General features: G+C 39.0%; 1 protein-coding gene across 6 annotated transcripts in view; it reads left to right on the top strand.

Annotated features, from left to right (window-relative positions):
- Positions 1–20,276, top strand: part of THADA (THADA, armadillo repeat containing) — a 217,311-nt gene that overhangs the window by 179,439 nt on the left and 17,596 nt on the right. For 5 of the 6 annotated variants that reach the window (XM_021392511.1, XM_021392510.1, XM_021392512.1 and 2 more), the window contains 5 exons: positions 4,363–4,772; positions 5,071–5,192; positions 6,982–7,054; positions 9,645–9,789; positions 11,854–11,988. In XM_021392511.1, the coding sequence (XP_021248186.1) occupies positions 4,363–4,772; positions 5,071–5,192; positions 6,982–7,054; positions 9,645–9,789; positions 11,854–11,988 (885 nt within the window). Of the gene's footprint in view, positions 1–4,362; positions 4,773–5,070; positions 5,193–6,981; positions 7,055–7,875; positions 8,119–9,644; positions 9,790–11,853; positions 11,989–20,276 lie in introns of those variants that run through there. The other variant, XR_002437166.1, reaches the window with a different exon arrangement.

Raw genomic sequence — 20,276 nt, 5'->3', positions numbered from 1 at the left:
AGAAGTGTTTTTGAAAAGATTGGAGGTACATAGTAAATGAAGGAAGACAGAGCTTAATATTGGTAGGATGCTATGCTGAATTGAGACTATGGAAGGGTGTTAGAAGAAATAAAGAACTATGGGGAGAGAGGAACTAATAGTGGTTGTTAATATCAGCATTTAGGATCCTGTCCTCTTGTGAAGATGGAGAGTGCTCATCCTTCTGTTAACTTGTTTCAGGTTCTCTTTAGATTCCAGCATTTTGCAGTGACTGACTGGAGCTGCTTCCATCTTTTTTTTACGGTTTTCTATCTGTGCAAAACACAGATGGAAAACTTGGTACTATTCAAGAGAGAAACTGTAAGAAAGAACAATCTCAGTGTCCAGATCAAATGCTGCTTTTTGTTTTCACAACTTCCCCCCATACTATAGCAAATGCAAAGGGATGCTTCTGTCAGGAGCAGTGCATTATCAGTGGATTCCGATAGTCCCTCAGATTCGTAGTTTTGGATTGTGTTGGGAGTACTGATACTTGTTCTCTGATGTTGAAGGTATTGCAGATGTCTTTAAAAGAAAACATCCTACTTAAAATATGGCTTTCTCCTGATCATAAACAGTTATTTAGTTCCACACTGTAACAAAATAGGCTTTTCTATTCTTTTTTCTTTTTTCCCTTTTACCAGTGACTTCTCCCAAACTACTTTTAGTAAAAAGGCCAGATATGAAAAAAACCTGCATTTCCTTAATATTCATCCAGGAAAAATTCTTCTCAGCTTTGATTACATTTCATCCATCCCTATATTTGTGTGATCTCCTTAGGTACTCTTGGATAGATGATTGTTTGAGAATGCAAAGAATTTTAACCTCTCTTCAGCCCATAAGTTATTCCACCTCCCAGCAGATCATGGTGAATGATGATGAATACCCAATTTTTTCATGTTTAGACCATGTTCCCGTCCTATAACTTTGTACTGAAGACACAGCAGTATTTCATTTTTGCTTTTGTAAATTTTTATTGTCTGACTATGCAGTGTGTCAGTAAGTTTTCTGGTTTCTGTTATAATTTCTTCCCTTTTCCCTGCTTTGTTCTTGTCTTCTTGAGGCTCTAGTAGAAAGATGGAAGATGGCATGGGTGTTCAAAGGGCTACGTACAGGAGTTGATCTCTGTATTTATCTAAAATGATTAAATGTATCATAATCACAGATTTAGAAAAAAAGCTCCTCATACAAGAGAGATGTCAAACTGGCAGCCTAAATAGCCGATGTAAAATCACCAAATCTAAACAAAATACATAATCAGTACTGTATATCAGCTGGCAGGGTGATGAAACAGCTCTACATTTTAAATGTAGGAGTTCAAATGATTTCTGTCACTTTTGAACATATTGTAGAACTGAGATGAAAAATCAGCTGAATCGTCCATCAGCCGACAGCTTGTTAATCCCTGAATGAGAAAGTATTTCTGTCCTTACTGTATTCATCTATTTATTCCATCATCTGTTCTCAGAATAGTGCCTCCCTACCACTGCTGGGAAGAGAAGAAGAAAGGAGATAAGTAATCACAGAAGTTTTGCAGCCTGTCCCAGAGGGCACAGACTGTGGAGATGGCAAAACTTTGGGGAGATTTTATAGCTGGAGTTTTATCAGGTTCTTATAGTTCTATTCTTCTCCTCTTCCTTTCCTGTTTATTTTCAGATGACTAAAGGTTATTTAACTTCATATAACATGCTGAATATTGGTTGATCACAAATAGGATAAGAAAAGCAAACCCTCAAGCCAACCCCCAAAAATCTAAAGTCCCTTGCTGTCAAAAACAAACGAACAAACAAAACTCTATGAACTAGTTTAGGGAATGCATATTTTAAGTAAGTGATCTACTTTCTTAAATATTTGTTGTTTGTATTTGAGATATGGATGTTGGATGCTTATTTCAATGTCGTGGACTTAAAGGAAGTGAGGAAGACTGCGAGATGTTTGTGTACGATGGTGAGGAGAACCAAGTGGTTGTGAAAGATGTGCCCCTTCCTAGAAGGGAGTCTTCCTAGCCCACACAGATGAGGCAATCCATAAGGAGGGAAAAAAATTAATCCCCTTAATTCTTGGTGACTCGTTTGCATCTCTTGGCCTCTTGGATAAGTCTGCTCGTTGCAAGGATCCTCAATTGACCAGCCAAAATTTGTTCTTTCTTCTCACAGCAGCTGGTTGTTGAAATTTTAAAATAATTTTTGTTTGTAAATAAAAGTATGTCTTTACTGTGTTTTAACAACAGCGCCAGACATGTACTTTGGGAACCAGTGTGGTTTTTTGGTTTAGGCAGATATTTTGATATAAGCCAAAGAAAGAGTTTACTTAAACAGAAGAGAAAACATTTATATGCAAGCCAGTAAAGGTTTCTCAGCGATAAAGTTGAAAACAGAAATATTTCCTCTGCATTGTAATTAGACAGGAGTTTTCTTTCCTTCTGTGTGTATTTTTGTGAAAAAGTCTTGGAGAACATGCAAACCACAAGGTAAATGTGGAAGGATTTGCTTTATGGGGTTCCGAAGCTAGGCAAATATGCAAACCATTGTACTGTGCTGACAGTCGTGGTGTTAAGGCATCCAGTTGTAAAGAGCGCTTCTGTAAAATAGGCTGTCAAGTCTTAGTTACAAAGGAAGACCAGAAGTCATCCAGAAGGTTCCAAACCGGAAAAAGCATCTGACATGCACAGAAAAAAAGGATCTGTAGCAGAAATGTGTTGTATCGCAGTCTTTGCTAGCTAGTGTTTCTGAGAGCTTTGCCATGTTTTTATATGAAAATAATTTTCCCCTCCGAAGGAGAAGACACAGAGTGAAGTTATTCTGACCTTACAAAATTCAAGTGAAGGTTTATTGCATCACATCTGAAACTCGGTGCATGGCCAGCTCCTGGCCTTTTTGGAAGTATCACTGCTCCCTTGAGCTGCCAAAGTGTTGCAGGCTCTAGCAAAGTTGGCAATGTTGGCACAAACAAAAAGAAAGACACTTGCACTCTCTTCCTGTCATTAATCATCTCTGTCCACCTAATACTTCTCCCCTTTATTTTGCCATAGAGCTTTGACCCTTGCAATCTGTATGTTTTCCTGTTACTGCTTCGCAGGTATCCTAGCTATACCTCAGTGTTAAACAACTAAGGGAAACTAAGGGGCTGCTCTTGCAAGCCTTAACAATACATATGTGATCAGGACAACTGAGCTAGTGGAATTATCTTTCACCAAAATGCAGCAGGTAGGAAGCTCCGAAACTGATTACGTCTGTTTTAAAACTGTTGTCTGTGGAGTCAGGCTGTGCAATAAATAACTGGGACCACAGCCTAATCCCTCTCCAAGGCAACCAGACAGTTCAGAAATTAAGGAATTCTGGCAGCTGGATAATGGTCGTGTGACATAGGTATTAATACTAGTTGATGCTGTAATGCTGGCATTTATTGTCAGTCTGTTTGGAGGGGTTTTGGAAAATGTAGCAAATAAAATACACAAATTTGCATGTTATGAGATGGAAGCCATCTGTGTCATCTAGAGGATTACACTGTGACAGAAGCTCACAGTGATAGTGCAGTTTCTTTGACTACATCAAGCCTGTTCAGAAAAGAAACTGTAGTGAAAACATGAATGACAGAACCAATGGTTAGGTAATAGTCTGAAAATCTTTTTCGAATACCAAATTTCTTTGAAGCTTGTCCAGAATTACTCAGAAAGTGCTTCTGCCTTATATGCTAGACAGTCACAAGCACGCCAAGTTTCTATGTAAATGTCAAACATGGTAAGATGGCTTTGAAAGAATTTGAATATGAAAGGGCAGGATATATAACTGTAAATAGAAGGATTAGGGAAATGTCTTCCAGGGCAACAAAACAGGAACCCAAATTTGTATTGCAGCTTTGTGTCAAATTCTGGAATTTAATGGTAAAATTTGGATAGGCTTGTTGGTAGTACTCCCTGCTGTATCAAATGTCCTGTAAGTACTGGAGAAGTCTAGCCAAATTTGCTTTAATCTTTGTGTTTACCTTTATTGCATTTTGATAAAACAAACTAACTTCTAACATCCCTCAACACCACTTGCAGTGTGGTTCTTTTCTATGCTTGAGGTTTTCCTTGTGATTGTCCCCTATTTCACATTTATGTTTGAATTTTGTGAGATATAGCATATCTGTTTCCTTTCAGTACAAGCTGTACAGACATCTAAACTGGGCAAAAGTCTTGGATTTTATATTGTAAAGTTACTTGTTCCTGCTCATGATTTTATTTCTGTATTTACCTGAGAGGCCTTTTGCATACCTGAAGATTTTCCACGTCAGAATCACTTGATTGTCTGCAGCAGATCGTGTATTTGTCAACTTTACTTAGTTTACTGACTTTCCTTTCAGGAACGCAGTTTGTTGAGTTTTGGGAAGAGATGAACAGAGTTATTTCAGAATCTGAACTGATGACAGGTATTCCCTGCTTGACTGCAGTACCTGGACTGGTGCAGTATCTTCAGAGCATCACCAAACTTGTAATATCAGTGCTGTCAGTGACCTCAACTGCTGACATCCAGAGTAGCAGTTCACCTGTAGCAATGAAAATAGCCAAGCCATCATTGTCGATAGTTCATCTCCTTCACTATGAGTTTCATGAAGTACGTCTACTTGCATTGGAAGCAGTACTGCTCTGGCTGAAAAAAGTGAATGCCAAGCAGATTGCAGAAGAAGGAGGTGTACTGTGTTTGCTTGTTGATTTGGAGGGTGTTCTCCTCTCAATGGCTCTGAAGGAAAAGAATCTCGAGTGTCTTTGCAAGGTAGGAGAGTGCTACTTTATTGACGTTTAATGTGTTTTCAGTAAATGATATTCTTAATTTTTACAAGTATGTTTCAAACATGCGTGATGTTCTTTAAATACTGCGTGTAAATTTTTTAGAACAGGAGCTTTGCTGTAATTCTGCAAAATGTTCTTGTGTAAAAGTAAAAACTTTGTTCTTTTTTTTAGCACTGTCGGGCAAACCTTCTTACAGTGGGGTTTAAGTCAGTGGTGTATTGATCTCAAATGTATGTGTTCACTGAGATTTTTTGTAAACTCTTTGTGAATTGTGTGTGCAGGTGCTGGAAATTCTTTATAGTATGGATCTCAGAAACGTGCTTCCAAAGACTGAATGCTCTATAAAAATGAATCCAAATGAGTTCTTAACCTGGAGCTTAGATATTGTGGATAACTCCAACAGGTATGGTCTGCCATGCGTATTTAAATACCATGCATAAGTTAAAATACTTAAAATGGTCAAGTGTTAATTGATTGGTATTAGAGCTATCTTAAAAATTCATGTTTCAGAAAAGTGAGGGGGGCTTAATTTGAAAAAAGAAGGTTCTTGGTGAGAACTTTTAGAGAAATTATATGTGGTGAGAATTATTAATAAGGCCCTCAAATTTTACTGGTGAGAACTCTACAAATGGCCAGCATGCAGTTCATGAAATTTTATTTTACTACAGCTATTAGTTGATAGTCAGTGAATATTGCTCTCTGCAGATTGTTATCAGAGAACACTATAATGCTTGGAGTTAAGGATCCAAACTTACATGAATTCACTATGAATCTGCCATTCGTTCTATTCTGGTTTAACTATTGAAAGTCTGTAGAAGTGTCAGACCCGCTTCCACTTGGATTAGCAAAAAAGGTTGACTCTAGAAATTAAAAACCTAGACCTGAATGGTCCTCACAAGATTAGCTGAATTCAGTGTTTGTTCCTTCTGCACTGTGGGCTATCCAGCAAGGCATGAATTTATGTATGTAGTATATTCCATCCTGTAGATTTGATGCATATTCTGAGTGCTGACATTGCCTGTTTTTCACATCAGGACAGAAGTATGAATGCAGGACTAGGTTTGAGTGTGTAGAAGTAAATTGAGTCTCCCGCTATGCCTTCAGGCCTGGTTACACAATGTCTGGAGTCTAACTGGACAGAGCTGGCAGCTCTTCCTCAGGCTTCTGAAATTGCAGTATATATTTCAGAGAAATTGAGAATCTGAGCTTAAGTTCAAGCGTATAGCATCTCTTTGAACATGTCTGCAGAGAAACCAAGGTGTTTAGTGTGTGCTCCCCTTTGTGAGTATGTGTATTGAAACAGCACTCTTTCATCAGACTGCTTCTGCAAAATCAGCAGAAAATGCTGATATTTAATGCCCTGAATTACTTACTGAGTCCATCTATTCATAAAAGAATGGACAAATGAGGTGAAAGTAGACGGGCATGGAGAGCCTATTTCTATTACTGTTGGTAGTCTCTTTTTGAAGTCAAATAAAAATCATGCCCCACTGTTACCAATGGATAATATTTAGAATATAAAGTGTAGAACAGTATGATATAGCTGTGCATACTTGCAGTTGATTTGCACTAAATTTGTCAGGTTTAAATGATAGCGTGCAGTGTTTACTTCTGGAATGAAATTAGATACACGTGGTGAAGTAACACTGGCTGGTGCTGTTGAAGAGGGAAGTAGCTGAAATAGCAGACCTTAGTGCTCAGTGTTGCCATTTCCCGCTGAGAGACCAGCCTCTTCAGGATGGTAACAGGCACCATCTTCTGAGACCCTGCTGGGCAGGATGGAGGCTCAGGAGCCAGTGGTTGGTGCATTGTGCACTAGTGACATTTTTAGGAGCTGTGGAAGAGAGATTCCTGTAACATAACTCCAGCTTGAAGGGATGCTTTTGTTTATCATTTAAAATGACGTCTGGTTTCTTTGACTCAGGTTCCATTTTCAAATTTGTTTTTCTATAGGAAGTATGTAGATAGAAAAAAAAAAAAAAAACGAGAGGTGAAATAAAAGCATATTGCCTTTGCGTGTTGACTGCAAACTTAAGTACAAGATCTGTAATGTAAAACTTAGCTCTCAGTTTGTAAAATATCCACTGGTGATAATCAGGAAGGAATAGGAGTTGGCTGTGTTTCTTCTAGAGATGAAAAGACAGCAGAAATAACTGCTTTGTTTTGGTATGTTCTTCACCTTGTTTTCTCAGCACTGAAGTTCAAAGCATGGCTCTCAAGTTTGCCTCAAAATTTGTTGTACATCTTTTAGAGAACCACCAGCAGGTAAGTGAAACTGAGCAGCCTAATGATTTTGTAGTTCTGGAGCTTTTGTTGGTAGAAGTAGTGTGGCTTCTCTTGGTTATAAGTCCCAAGCTTGTGTCCTCCTGTGTCACTGTACCTTTTGTGGCTTTATGTCTTCTTCTCTGAGCACAGTGCTGCGTTCTGAAGTGAAACCTCCACCAGTATTCTCTCAGTATATCCCTTTGAAAGCAATTCCAAGCTAAATACATGAGTAAATTTTTCTGATGGATTAATTTCAACTTTTGAGACCATCCAAAGCAGTCATTCTAATGTGGAAAGAAAAACGCCTGCAGCAGTTAGCACCCTGTATTGAATTCATTCCATGTCCTACAGTGCAACTCTCTGTGGCTTCTGATTGCTGGGAAAGTTGGAGAGTAGTTTCTCATTGAATTTTCTCTCACAAATTGAATAAATATAATAAGCTTTGTAAAAATAAGACTCTGTTCTCTGTTTATCAACTCTTTAATTTAGATTGTTACCAACACAACTTACTGCCTCAGATTTGTTTTGATTTAAAACTGTTGCTCTGTGACGTCGCTTATATATGCACAGAGCGGTGCTAATGCAGCTTTTAATGTTAGACAATTTTTATTTTTCATGTTTTCAAAGATACAAAAAATGCTTCATGGATGTTTGATTTTTTTTTCTTATAGCCTTTTTTTTTTGTATGAAATATGCAGCAGAATCAATTCACACAGTATGCTGTGCAATCTTCTCTCTCATTTTAAAAAAGGCACAGAATTGCACATAGGAATTGGAAAAATTAAAATGAATTATGTTGTTAATTCTTTTGTTTAAAAAAGGCAAAACGCAAGGAGTTCAAGTCATAAACAATAAAATAACCGTATAAACTTGGGTTCACAAATAGACTTGGAACATATTGTTACTATGAAGTTTTCTAATAATTTATGAAGAGGAGTTAGTGAAAACTGCTGGCATGATCTGAACTGTAGTAATGCTAGAACAACTTCCTCTAACAAGCGTGTAAATCATGGGAGACCTAAGACATCTGCATCGAGAGTGCTTTCTGCTTTATAAAAGATCAGGTATGCTGGGAGTTTTTCGTCTAAGTTTCTTTGGGCTTGCGTTCAGTTTATGCGTCTGTAGGAGGGATTGCTTGAGATAATCCATGTGTCCACTTAAATCTGGGGAATTGTAGTCCCTGATGAGGTTTCTTCTTTGCTTAGCCCATTACAAAATCTGCAGGACACGCTCTGGCTCTATCCCTGTGCTGTGCTGAAACACACACACGAACCACTCCCAGCGAGCAAAGCATGAGCAGGCCTTCATTTGACCCTTGATGAGTCCTCATGCACTGCTGTGCCTTTTAACTCTGCTCACCTTGTCGTTGGTTCTCTTCTGTACCTTTTTTAATTCTTCATTTTTTCACTGTGTTTAGGGAAAAACAAATAGGAAAGGAAAAAAATAGTTGCAGACAGCCCAGGTGTTTCCAGGTTGAGCTTGTGCTGTTTTCCCATTTGTATGTGTGATCCCAATCTGTTTCATTTCTGTGGAGTGTCCTTCTAATTGCCATAGCACGCTGGTCAGTGGCTGTGCCCAGGTGCCATCTCCCACAGGTCTGATACCCAACGTGCCCTTGAGGCCCCTTTGCCTTGGCTGACCATGGCTCTTGCAGTGGCCTCCAGCTCTTCCTTTGTCTCATGTAGAAGTTAGCACTAATTCCCTCTTATGTCCTTGCTGTTCCAATGGAGATCAGAATTGACAAGTCTTGGAAGCGCTGTTCAATTTATGGGTAAAATGCATTTTATTTCATTCCAAAAAAATCTTATAGCCATTGCTACATGTCAAAAAGAGTCAAAGCTTTGTTCCATTATTACTAAGGAGTGGTTTTCTTAGCATGTGTCTCTGAGAACTAAATATTTTCCAAAAGGTGGCAGCTGAATATTGTTTTAACTAGGAAATTCCTCTTTCCTATGTTTTTTTTTTTTTTTTTTTTTTAATTCTTCAGCTATCAGGACAGCAAACTTCGCTGTATGTCAGCTACCGTGGAGATTCCTTCTGTATTTTGAATGCACATGCTACCAGAGCCCAAGTTAACTCAGCAGTTGCATTTTACAAAAATGTTCCTCCCTAGTATCTTTAGGCGAGACAGATGCAGATGGCATTCACCTACCTCTTTATGAAGCGCTGCATTGTTACCAAAATGCCTACAGCAGTTGACTGCTGCCATTCCAGATACACATGCCAGTTTACAAATGGGATGCTCTTGGGAATTGCTTTTCTTTGTTATAGTCCAGAGTACCTATTTTTGGCTTTCTTTTATAGAAGAACTGAGGATGCAAGGATGTTTTGACCTTTGTAGTCCTTGGTGAGTCTGGTGTGAAGGGACACCAAGAGAGAGTTGCCTATGAATGTTGGTACAAATGAAAGAAAATCTTCTGTCTTAACTGTGATGTAGTCAACTTTTGAATGGTTGTGGTTTTTACCACCTTGGAAAAAAAATGCATTTACTGATGGGTTGTATCTCTTCAGCAGTTTGTAGTTTAATGTGATAGTGACGAATAACACAGAGTGGTACATCTTACTTCTTCCGTATGTTCTATGCTTTCAGATTTCGGAGGAGGTCTTGAAAAAATGGGTTCAGCAGATAATTTATTTTTGTGGAGATGAGCAGGAGACAGAGATGCTGTTAGCAGCTGCTGAAGTACTTAAAAGTATAACATCATTACTTCTGATCAATGAGAAGCTCATTCTTGGTGAGTAGTTTGAATATTCTGAATCTTTCCTGATGAAACCCAGTAATATATGACTTAAAATGTATTATGTAAATATATGTGTACACCATTTGTACATAAATAGATCAAACAAGGTATTTTGAAAATTTTAAGAGGACAACGTACTAAACATTATTTATTTATTTAAAGTATAAATGTATTTAAATTCTGGTAGAAAAAGCTCACATGTAGAGAGAGCTTCTTGCAATAACTCTGCAGAGGGGAATGAGAGGTGCTATAATGTCTCCAGGCCGCTATACAAGTCTGCACAGATTTACTGGCTTCCTCTCTGACCCAGACCTTTCTGACATATTCTGTTGGTGATGTGGACATACTTGAGTTTAACATTGTGAGCAAAACAGAACTCTGTTGGCTGAATGTTGAAATTAAAGAGTTCAGTCTAGAAATGAGGAACAACACGTTCTACAATGAGAATGATTAGTAATTGGATCACATTATACTACAAGAGGTTTAATGATTTAAGTAAACATTACGCTGTCTGTTTAGAAAGCTAACCAACCAACAAACAAAAATCTTCATAGCCTTTTTCAACAATGTGTTACTGACTGAGAAGCAAAGCTATGTGAAATTCTGGGGTCTGTTGTACAGAAGAGGTAGGATTTTTTTTTGTTTTGTTTTCCTTTCAAAAACCCCAACCCCTTTTTTGTTTCTTTTGTGAACATTGACTAAGGGGATATTGTGACTAAATGGCCAGGAGATACCCTAAAAAACACTTATCTACCACAGTAAATATAAGTCCCCACGGTGTTAGTGGACAAGCCATCTAAACTGGCTCTTTGCTCTGAAAATCAGACCTGGGGAAGAAAGATGGAGAAATAATACTCTATACAACGTGGAACTGTCAGTCTGGAGTTCTTCACAACTGTGTATCAGTCCTTCCAATAAGCTTCCTTTGAAGTACATTCATAAGAGGAGGAAGGCCAGTGCAAGTCAGTATGTACTGGATTGCTTCATTTCACCTTAATGTTGCTTAAGAGTTCAGAGAAAGTCTTTCTGGAAAATCCATTTGCAGGCTTCCACCTCTCTGGTAGGTATGATAACAGCTTGTCTAGGTGGGAAAGCTGTCCATTAAATAGAGAATGGAATATCTATTCTGCTCCAGCTGTGCCAGTATAAGATTATTAGGTATGTTGTGCTAGGAAGAAGCAATTTCTTTCTGAAATAATTATACTCCGTGCTATTCCCAAATAGGAAAGTTGTATGAAATATGGGAATACTTCTGCCTGTGAAGTTAAGCCTAAAGCAATTCATTTTGGCCGAGCAATGAAATATATTTAATTGTCTGGCTAGCCTTGTAATACGAATCTCTGATAGAACTGTTGATAATATGTTTGAAGCAAACCAGTGCAGCAATGAAGCAGGCACTTTGTTGTTTTCTGTGATCACCAGAAAGTGATAGTATCTAATAACTGACTGCCTCCAGAAGGGATGTTCCAGTGGATTCCTTTAATGAGAATGCTCAATGGGAGCTGAAAAGTCACTCCATCTTAATCATACCCCAGCAAACAAATGAGTACAGTCTTGTGATTTCTGCACTTCATCTAGTCATCCTTTGTTCCATGTTTCTTGTGGGTGATGACATTTGTGGCCAGCAGTGCTAGCAGTATCTGAACAAAACTTGGTTTGGCAGCCCACAGGCAGATCACAGTGTGCTAGTGTATCTCCAGCAACAAAACTTTTGCCAAATAGGAATTATGTGCTCCTAGAAACTGTAGAAAATTCAGAACACTCACAACTTAGAGTTCAGTAGAGAGCTATTCATTCTTTGGACTGGGTCTGGAATGGAGTTTTAAACCAAGCTGAGTCAACCACCTAAAATATGCAGAAAATATTTTTGATCATATTCCCAGTTGTCTTCCCAGCATATTGACAGTGCTCCTATCATGCTCCATGCTCTATAACATGCTCCTGTTGCAGTGTTTTGCTGAATTTGTCATGTTTAACTGCGCAGACAGAGCTTCTTAATTTTTTTTGAATGTATGTAAGAAATGGAATTCTAATTTTTCTTCATAAACATATATATAGGTCTCTCTGATACCCTCACAATGTGGAAATGCGTGGTTCTCCTGCTGCAGAATGAAGATTTGGTAGTAAGGGATGCAGCTGCTGAGGTTCTACAAGTGGCTCAGACTGAAAAAAAAAAAAGCAGTAAAGGAACAGGTATGCTCATGTCTCTTCAGTTTTAAATAATACTGGATATTTGAGACACTGAAGTATCGCTCTTCTCATCACAAAATTCTTCCTAACTGTAAAATGATCCATGTATCTCTCGAACTGTAAAATGATCCATCATCTCTCGAACATAACAGTAAGTTGAGATTTGACACCCACCATGCTTTTATTATTTTGTTTACACTGTTCTTGGTATAATTTGCTAATGGTTATATGGCTATGTAGAAAAGATAACAGCGGTATTCTGCCTTATGGTTTTTGCTGTTGGTGAATCAACCATAACATAAGTAATGCTGAAGAGTCTTTAATACAAGCATTAGTCTAATACAGTGCAGTGGAAGATGCTATTTGAAACCCAGGTTATTATAATAGCCTAATCACGGTGCAACAGGAATCTGGGAAAACTGTACTCAACTCATTGATTCATTATTAGACCTTGAAATCTATTTAGATAGAGATCAACAAAGACAATTCTCAGCACACCCACAACATGCTTTCAAGGACAAGGGCCCTTTGTCTGTATGCCCTAGTTTACTCAACCCTGTTAATTTTAAAATAGCCACAAAACTTGAGTAGGCTTAACTAATTAATGTGTTTTGCTTTGAGAGTCTTTGCTGAAGCATTCTTCCTTGTGTTGTGAAAACATATGAATTTGCTACCAATCTGATCTCACTCTGGTGGTCCCTATGGGTCTGTGCTATTCAGTAATGCCTCTACCAGCTTGTCTGCAATCAATAGAATGTAGTTGACCTGCTCCGTGTGAATTCTGCTAGACTAGCGATAAAGCATCTCTGTGGTTAAAACAAATACAGCAGTACAAGTGAATGTTTTCTACTGTAAACAGAAGGAGCCATGAATGTGCTCAGGCAGCATATACAGTTTTGAGCTGTCACTGTTCAGACATGGTGCTGTGGGGTAGGAGAAGGTAAAAGAAGAGATGTGTTAAAGACAGCTTTCATCTTCCTGTTAATTCCCGCAGCTCTCCTTCCAGCTCTCTCATCACACCTCTGGCAATTTATGTGGTCTGAGGTACAGCTCTGTCGAGCATCTGGAGGCTCTGTGTATGTGTGTCTCGGCCCCTGACACTGGTGTTTGGAGGCCATCCTCAAATATCTCGAGATGGAACTTTCTCAGGAAATAATGCAGTCATACTTTTTTTTTCCTCTGGTTCCTGTATTTTGTCCCTTTTTCCTTGTTGTAACCCTTTGCCAGAGGCGACCAAGATGATCAGTGGGCTGGAGCACCTCTCCTATGAGGAAAGGTTGAGGGAACTGGGCTTGTTTAGTTTGGAGAAGAGAAGGCTCTGGGGAGACCTCATTGTGGCCTTCCAATACTTGAAGGGAGTGCATAAACAGGAGGGGGATCGATCGATTGTGAGGGTAGATAGCAATAGGACAAGGGGGAATGGTTTTAAGCTGAGACAGGGGAGATTTAGGTTAGATGTTAGGAGGAAGTTTTTCACACAGAGGGTGGTGATGCACTGGAACAGGTTGCCCAGGGAGGTTGTGGACGCCCCGTCCCTGGAGGCATTCAAGGCCAGGCTGGACGTAGCTCTGGGCAGCCTGGTCTAGTGGTTGGCGACCCTGCACTTGGCAGGGGGGTTGAGACTCGATGATCTTTGAGGTCCTTTTCAACCCAGGCCATTCTATGATTCTGTTCCCCTTTAGCTAGATGAGATGTTCAGGGCTCTGTCCTACTCACTAATACAATGGTCATATCAGTCCTTGCTGATAGAACTGACCACTTTGGTAACTAGAGGAGGCCAAAATTGAGGAAGTAACATCGTAGTTGTTTTTTAGTTTCAGTGTTCCAAATAAGGATAGGGACCCACTCCCCAAACTTAGTTTACCCCCTTAGTTATACTAAAAATACTAAGAATATCCATATACCATGAATAGCAAAGTACACTGCTTTTGAAAAGATAGAATCCAGTTTCCTCCACCATTTAACATTTTTATTATTGTTCATGCCTGTGACTTTTTTCTGCACTAAACTCCTTTATCTCTCTGTGCTTTTCTGCCTGCCTTTCAGGATAGGAGCACACTGGCTTTCGTTTGCAACTAGATTAAAATAAGCATTACCTTCAGCTGCTGTTTGTTACTTTCTTTTATGCTCTTTGTTTACATATGTACATGTATGCAGTATGTTTGGGTCAGGGTTTTTTTTTTACAGACATTCGTGGGTCACCAGTGCTCTCTGTCCTAGAATTCTCTTAATGACATTCAAATAACTACACTTTTTTTCCTCACATCTCATACCATGAAAGTTTGTTCTTTTATCACAGCATAGATTGTAAAGTTTCTAATGCACTAGAATTCATTAGAAGCCATAAAATGGCTCTCTTGAAATCCTTCATTTCTTAAAAACTGCTGGATATCTTACACTGACTGACTTTTCATTTCCATTGTGTGATGACAAATACATATTGTGGCGCAGCAGTATTATCATGAGATCAGAACGAAAGATGACTCAAGAGATCAAAACAAGGACTGGATGACTAGAGTGCTATTTCTGTGCACTCTGTAATTGCTTCAGTTTCATTGCCATTAACACTAGTTAACATAAGAGAGTAAACAGTCCATTCTAATTTCAGTTTTCTTTGTTCCTCAAACATCTTTATGGCCAAGTAGACGTTATATTTCCAGAAATACTGCATTGTTGTGAGTGTCACCTTTTACTGCTGTTAATTTGCTGCACGTAAAGCGGGAATACTGCTCACAAAATCCAAGCATTGGACTTGCCAGAGTTGTTGGCACAAGCTTTATCATGCCTGCTCTTCACAAAACTCTCACCTGTGTATACAGTGTGTAAAGCAGCTGGCCATAGCTGTCTACAGAAGAACTGAATTGTCACCTTAGGGAATGAACACCTTTAGTGTTTTATTTATGTCTGAGATCCAAAGGAATCTCTGTTTATAGCCTGATAACTCTGATTAAGCCTGCAGAATTGATAACTGGTACAAGCTGGCATTCACTTTTCCTGTGGCGGAATATAGCACAAAAGAGTATATGCAGCAACTGGAGTGAGTCCGAATTTTTATTCTGCTTCAGAAAGAAGTGTGAAGCTAGACTATTTGCTACTAGTAGCAAACTCAGCTTATTTGCATAGATTGTTAATATAACTGTTATGGGATATTCTTCTTTTGCCTACATGTTGCTGAATTACAGCATACATGTGGCAGTGTGGCTGTTTCATGTCGCATTTTCAGGTCATTTATAGATGGTGAAACTGGAGGCAAATGGGCCTTTCTGTTAGCGTGGCTTCACTTCCTCTAACTGCCCCTATCTTGTGTAATTCTTTGAAGCATTACATGAGCTCCTGGAAGAGAATGTGAAGTTGCTTGTTATTCCCTCATGGCTTTTAGTGAGGGTAAAAAAAACCCCATTTCCTCAACTAACTAATCCATGCAGCTTTGGTTCGCTCAAATGATTAGAACAGTAACCTTGCAGAGCCTGAAACAGAGGGTTACAAATGTGATAAAAGAACTGTCAAAATTGCAGCTCCCATTTTTGAGTGAAAGGAGGAAAGCTTAGAAGACCAAACTGATACACAGCAGGTCTCCTGTGCTCTCGCTGCTCTGTCTTTCTCTTCCCCTGAAAGCTCCCACTGTTACCGGTAAAGTTCGTGTTTTTAATTTATTTTATTCATTCAGATGAGCTTGATTTAATTTTTGTAATTAGGTAAAAACTAATGGGAGGGTGTGGATTAGTGAGGTTGGCTGTCTGGCTGCAGTCATTTTCTGAACAGAGCAGGTCGAAGAGAATCGTATCTCACTAGAAACAAGAAAACCTTTTGTTTTGCTTGCTAAAAATAACTTATGAGGTAGTTAAGGTTTTACTAATAACTTGAACAATATAAACCCAATCTGTAACTCGAGGTATTGCATGTACGCTTTGTTGTTGTTTCCTCATGCATTGAGGTGTAAACTTCTGTGGGATTGTTTTATTCCTCTTAGTATGAGGGAGGGTACAGGAAGTATTGTATTCAGTGTAAATGTAGAATAGCTGCTTTGAAATCTAATTAAATTAGTGACCCGTGGCTGTGTAAAGTCTAGACCTATTCACAAGCAGCATTGCTCATCCAGGAGGGTTACTCCTTACAAGAATGAAGAAAAAGGAGTTTGCTTTCTCTGTTGATGATTGCTTTACTGAATATCCTGACAAATTCATTTGCTAGAACAAAAGTTGTATTCTTTGGTGTCATTTTGCCCTATGCTTTTTTTTTAATCCAGAGAAGCACTTTCTAAAGTAAACTTATAAGATTGTCAGTAATAGAAAATCTTACATAAACTGTCTTTGACTATTACAGCTAAGCCAATGCGATTCTCTAAACCAAATACATTTAGACAGCTTAACATTTATGTTGGTAAATTATCAAGTTAACCTTAAGTTGGGTTAAGATCTTAAGCACTGTCAGCATTAGGACCAATTTAGCTGATTTGATTCAGCTCAGACAACTTTAGAAGTGTAGATGAGCAATTAGGCTTTCAGAACTGAGTCAATTTTTGAATGTACCTGAGTGATATAGAAGCATAATAGTCTTCTCAAATATGATTTAGGCCTTTGGGAACGTCTTGCTGCATACAAGTACAGCAGCATAGTGACACAGCAGCATGACTTAAAGATGAGGAAGGCTGCTCTCTGGAAGCTGCTTTTTGTGTAAGTCTGAGAATAGGATGGTGTCTGCATGTGACCTAGGCAGAATACATTGCTGATTCACTCTCTGGCCAAAAATTCAGGGATATTGGTCCTGATCCTTCTCTTCCCATTTCACACACTTCAGAATGAAACAGTACAAGATACTCGTACTCTTGTCTCAAGAATTTCTGCATAAAAGTGCAAAACTCTCTTTTCTTCCTGGTTGTTCCCTTCCTGATATTCTTGACTTTTAACCTTCAGAAAGGTGATTAGTGAAAATGACAGATATGCTGTTGGGAAAGGGGCACTACTGGTCTGCGCAGCAGATTTGGTTGAGATTCCTGTGGAAGTTATCATGTGACCTGTGGTCTACTGGCCTCTAACCTCTCAGACTAAAGGTATGGAGGAGACTCACCTTTCAGTAGCTTTTATTTTGCCTATTGACTACAGAGTGTGAGTTAAGGGGGAAGTTAAAATGTGCTCCTGGGAGGAGACAAAAAAAGTCATTTCATTAGATTAAAGAATGAAACATTTGCAAGGTAACTTTGAATTCTTTTCTAGTCCTTAGCATTTGGCTGAATAGAACCTCTCTGTCAATCATGCTGTCTCCGTAGCATGAGTAAAAGCAAAGCTGTTTGTTCCTTGTGCTTCTTTTTCTTTTCCCTGCACTTCATGAATACAGAAGGTAAATCCGAATAAAAACATATTGACTTGAGAAAGTAAGTGTATCTATCATGAAGATGTGTGCTAAAAGGCTCACGTTTATATGTTTATTGAAGTTGGGATGTGTAAATAAGCCTTTAGCAGAGGTAGAAAAGGAGAAGTTAAGAAAAGGTCAGACTGTATTTACATTTGAAAGAGAAGAGATTTTGGTCAGATTTATGTTCCTTTTTCCTATCCTTTAAAAATCTTCTTCAGTGAATCTAAAGCTGTGCAGAAGTTCTCATACCTGCGTGCCCTGAGAAGATCTTGTAAATCAGTTGAAAGATAAGAGATAATGCAGGCTGTGTGATGTTAATACTGCCCAATGGCCTGGCATTCATCATCAGCACCACAGGTGATATCAGCAAATCATGGGTGACCGACGTGATCTCAGAACTTGTACCTCAAATGTCCTTTTTGACCGATCCATGAAGTATTCCAGGACAAGGGAACAAATTAAATCCATTCTGTTGCTGGTGAAAGAGATAGGGGTAAATGCTGCGCAAAACGTAGATGCTAAAAATACCCTTGTCATTGGTGGTATTCAGCTGCATGATAAGAGCATCCCACACATTGTACAGGAAACAGTAAAAAAAAAATGCATTGTACTATCATTGCTGCTTCAAGTCTTTTGGTATTTGAAGCTGTGTTTTATTCCTTAAAGTACCTGGTCATAGCAGAAGTCCATCTTTCCTAATGAACCACGTAAAGGAGAAAGACTGACTGTTGTGTTCATCCTCTTGCCAAACCTGGGGAGAGATCCACCACTTTGCTATATTTCTGTGCTGGCATTGTGCCTCCCTTCTAGGGAGGCAAATGGGAGGAGTGTGGTGAATAAAAAACGAGTTGGGTTACTCTGATCCTGGACAAAGATTAATGTGTAGGGTTCAACTTTTCTCATGCATTGGGTGACTTGCCCCGGTGTTCAGGTTAGGCTAATAGACTTCTTTGTAAGCTGAGGCCCCAAACAATTCCCTTAATTGCATCTCTTAAAACCAGTTCTGGCAGCTGCCTGGCTTTAAGAAATAGATGGTAATTACCTGAACATAAACTAGGGAACTGCATGCATGCACTGCTTTGAGGATGTATTAACTGGAATCTGTGGCAGGATCATAGGTGTTATGTTTCCATTTCTTGATTTAAGTAAGGGTTGTGCATTTTTTTTCTCTGTTTAGATTCTTTAGAGATTGATGGAGGAGTTATGAAAAACATCTAATCAGAACTTGTCTGTAGAGAGTTCTGTGCTGAAGCTATCTAGTGTTCTTCCAGTTGCTAACTAGAAAACAAGAGATTTTTAGTGCTGTGGAGGGGCGCAGCTGCATGCAGAAGACGGAACATTTTCATTCTAGGTACATGAAGTCAACCACTGTCATGTGGAAAGTTAAGAGCTTCCAACAGTTGGATCAATTTCAAGTCCTCCCAACTGCCCTGGGTAGGAAAAAACAGCATTCATGGAGTACTTAATAACACCCATGAATGTTAAGCTACCTGGAGAGTCTTTTGTAAATTTGGAATTTGATCATCAGAAAATTCTCCTAGTCAGATCTTGTGATGTGCCACGGTTCTCTTGGGAAGTGTCTGGAAGTCCTCAGCATTTTCAGGGCTACAGATGGAAAACTGCTCCTCAAGGTAGCCAGAATGCGGCGGTGTTCCTTGTGCTGGGGGCAAGTGGAAAGAAGGCTAATGTAACTTTTTTCTGGGATCAGCTCCAGTGTTTATTTTGCTTTGACAGTTTTCTTGATAACTGCATCCTGTTAACCAGATGCACAACTGTCCAAAAAGTACTAAACCTGCCATAAAAGAGGGATTGTTTGAGTTGAATGTTAGGATTTCAATGGGAGGAGGCATTTAGCCAAATGGCCTTCGAGCAGTGGAGAGTAGACAACACCCATCTCAGCAGAAGCAGAAGATGATGCGATAAAGTTCAGGAACAATCAAAAGCAGAAAAAGCTCACAGTGAAGCAGAGTTGTTTGTTTTGCAGAACAAGATGAAACTGCACAAGTGATACTTATTTTTTAAAGGTTGTGCGTGGCATTTATGTAATACCCTACGTTAAAAGAAATACTTCCTGCCACCTCAGTGGCAAAGTGTGAAATACTGGCAGCAGTTTGCAGCATTATAATCAAACACAGTGTAGGACTGTGTATTCACAGACGCTATAAGGTGGTGAAAGGTCTTCAGTTATGTTAGATAAAGCATGCTGAGGACAGGAGGAAAGGTCAAACAGCTGTGTGTGTATTCCTGGAATACGCTGAAAGGGGTTCTAACGAGGAAGATGGAGGGAGTGCTGCTGGGAATTACGGGAACACTCTGCACTGTAAAGTGCACTAGACATTACTGAAAAGTACCACAGACTGTGCAAGGTAACATCACAGATAATGTACTTACACTGTCTGTAATTGTAGGATTGTAAGTAGAGTAGGGTTCACAGAGAAGGACAACGTGCTCCTTGAAACGCTGAATGTTCAGGCTTCTACTCGACAGCAATACCTCTGGCCACATCTATTTTTCCCTTTCTGTGCTTTTAAAGGTAAATACTTCTACATGCATATAAAAAATTCATTTAAATCACAGCAGACTAATAGATGGCAAATATCTGTGGTAGTTGGTGACTACCTGATGACTACAATGACCATACATCTAAGAAGCTTGTTCCAGAAAGCAAAATGACACGTGGTAGAGATTATGAAATATTTACTGTGGCTAGAAGCTATAATTTGGTGTTTTTTACATCTACTGTAATAGTTCTAAGAAGGGCACAATTACAGGTCAGTTGCAAGATGAAAGAATTGAGGTTTACGAGTGTAAATGAATTCATCTGGTCTCTTTGCTAGAATAAATTTAGTCCTGTTCCACAAGCAGATTTAACCTGTGGCCTAGTTGTATCATAATTTCATACTCATAGGTATATTCAGAGTCTTTAACATTTATTTTAT

This window comes from Numida meleagris, chromosome 3 (assembly GCF_002078875.1).
Source record: "Numida meleagris isolate 19003 breed g44 Domestic line chromosome 3, NumMel1.0, whole genome shotgun sequence".
NCBI classification, from domain to species: domain Eukaryota; kingdom Metazoa; phylum Chordata; class Aves; order Galliformes; family Numididae; genus Numida; species Numida meleagris.
Note: the sequence above shows the minus strand (reverse complement) of the source record. Positions and strands in the feature narration are given on the sequence as shown.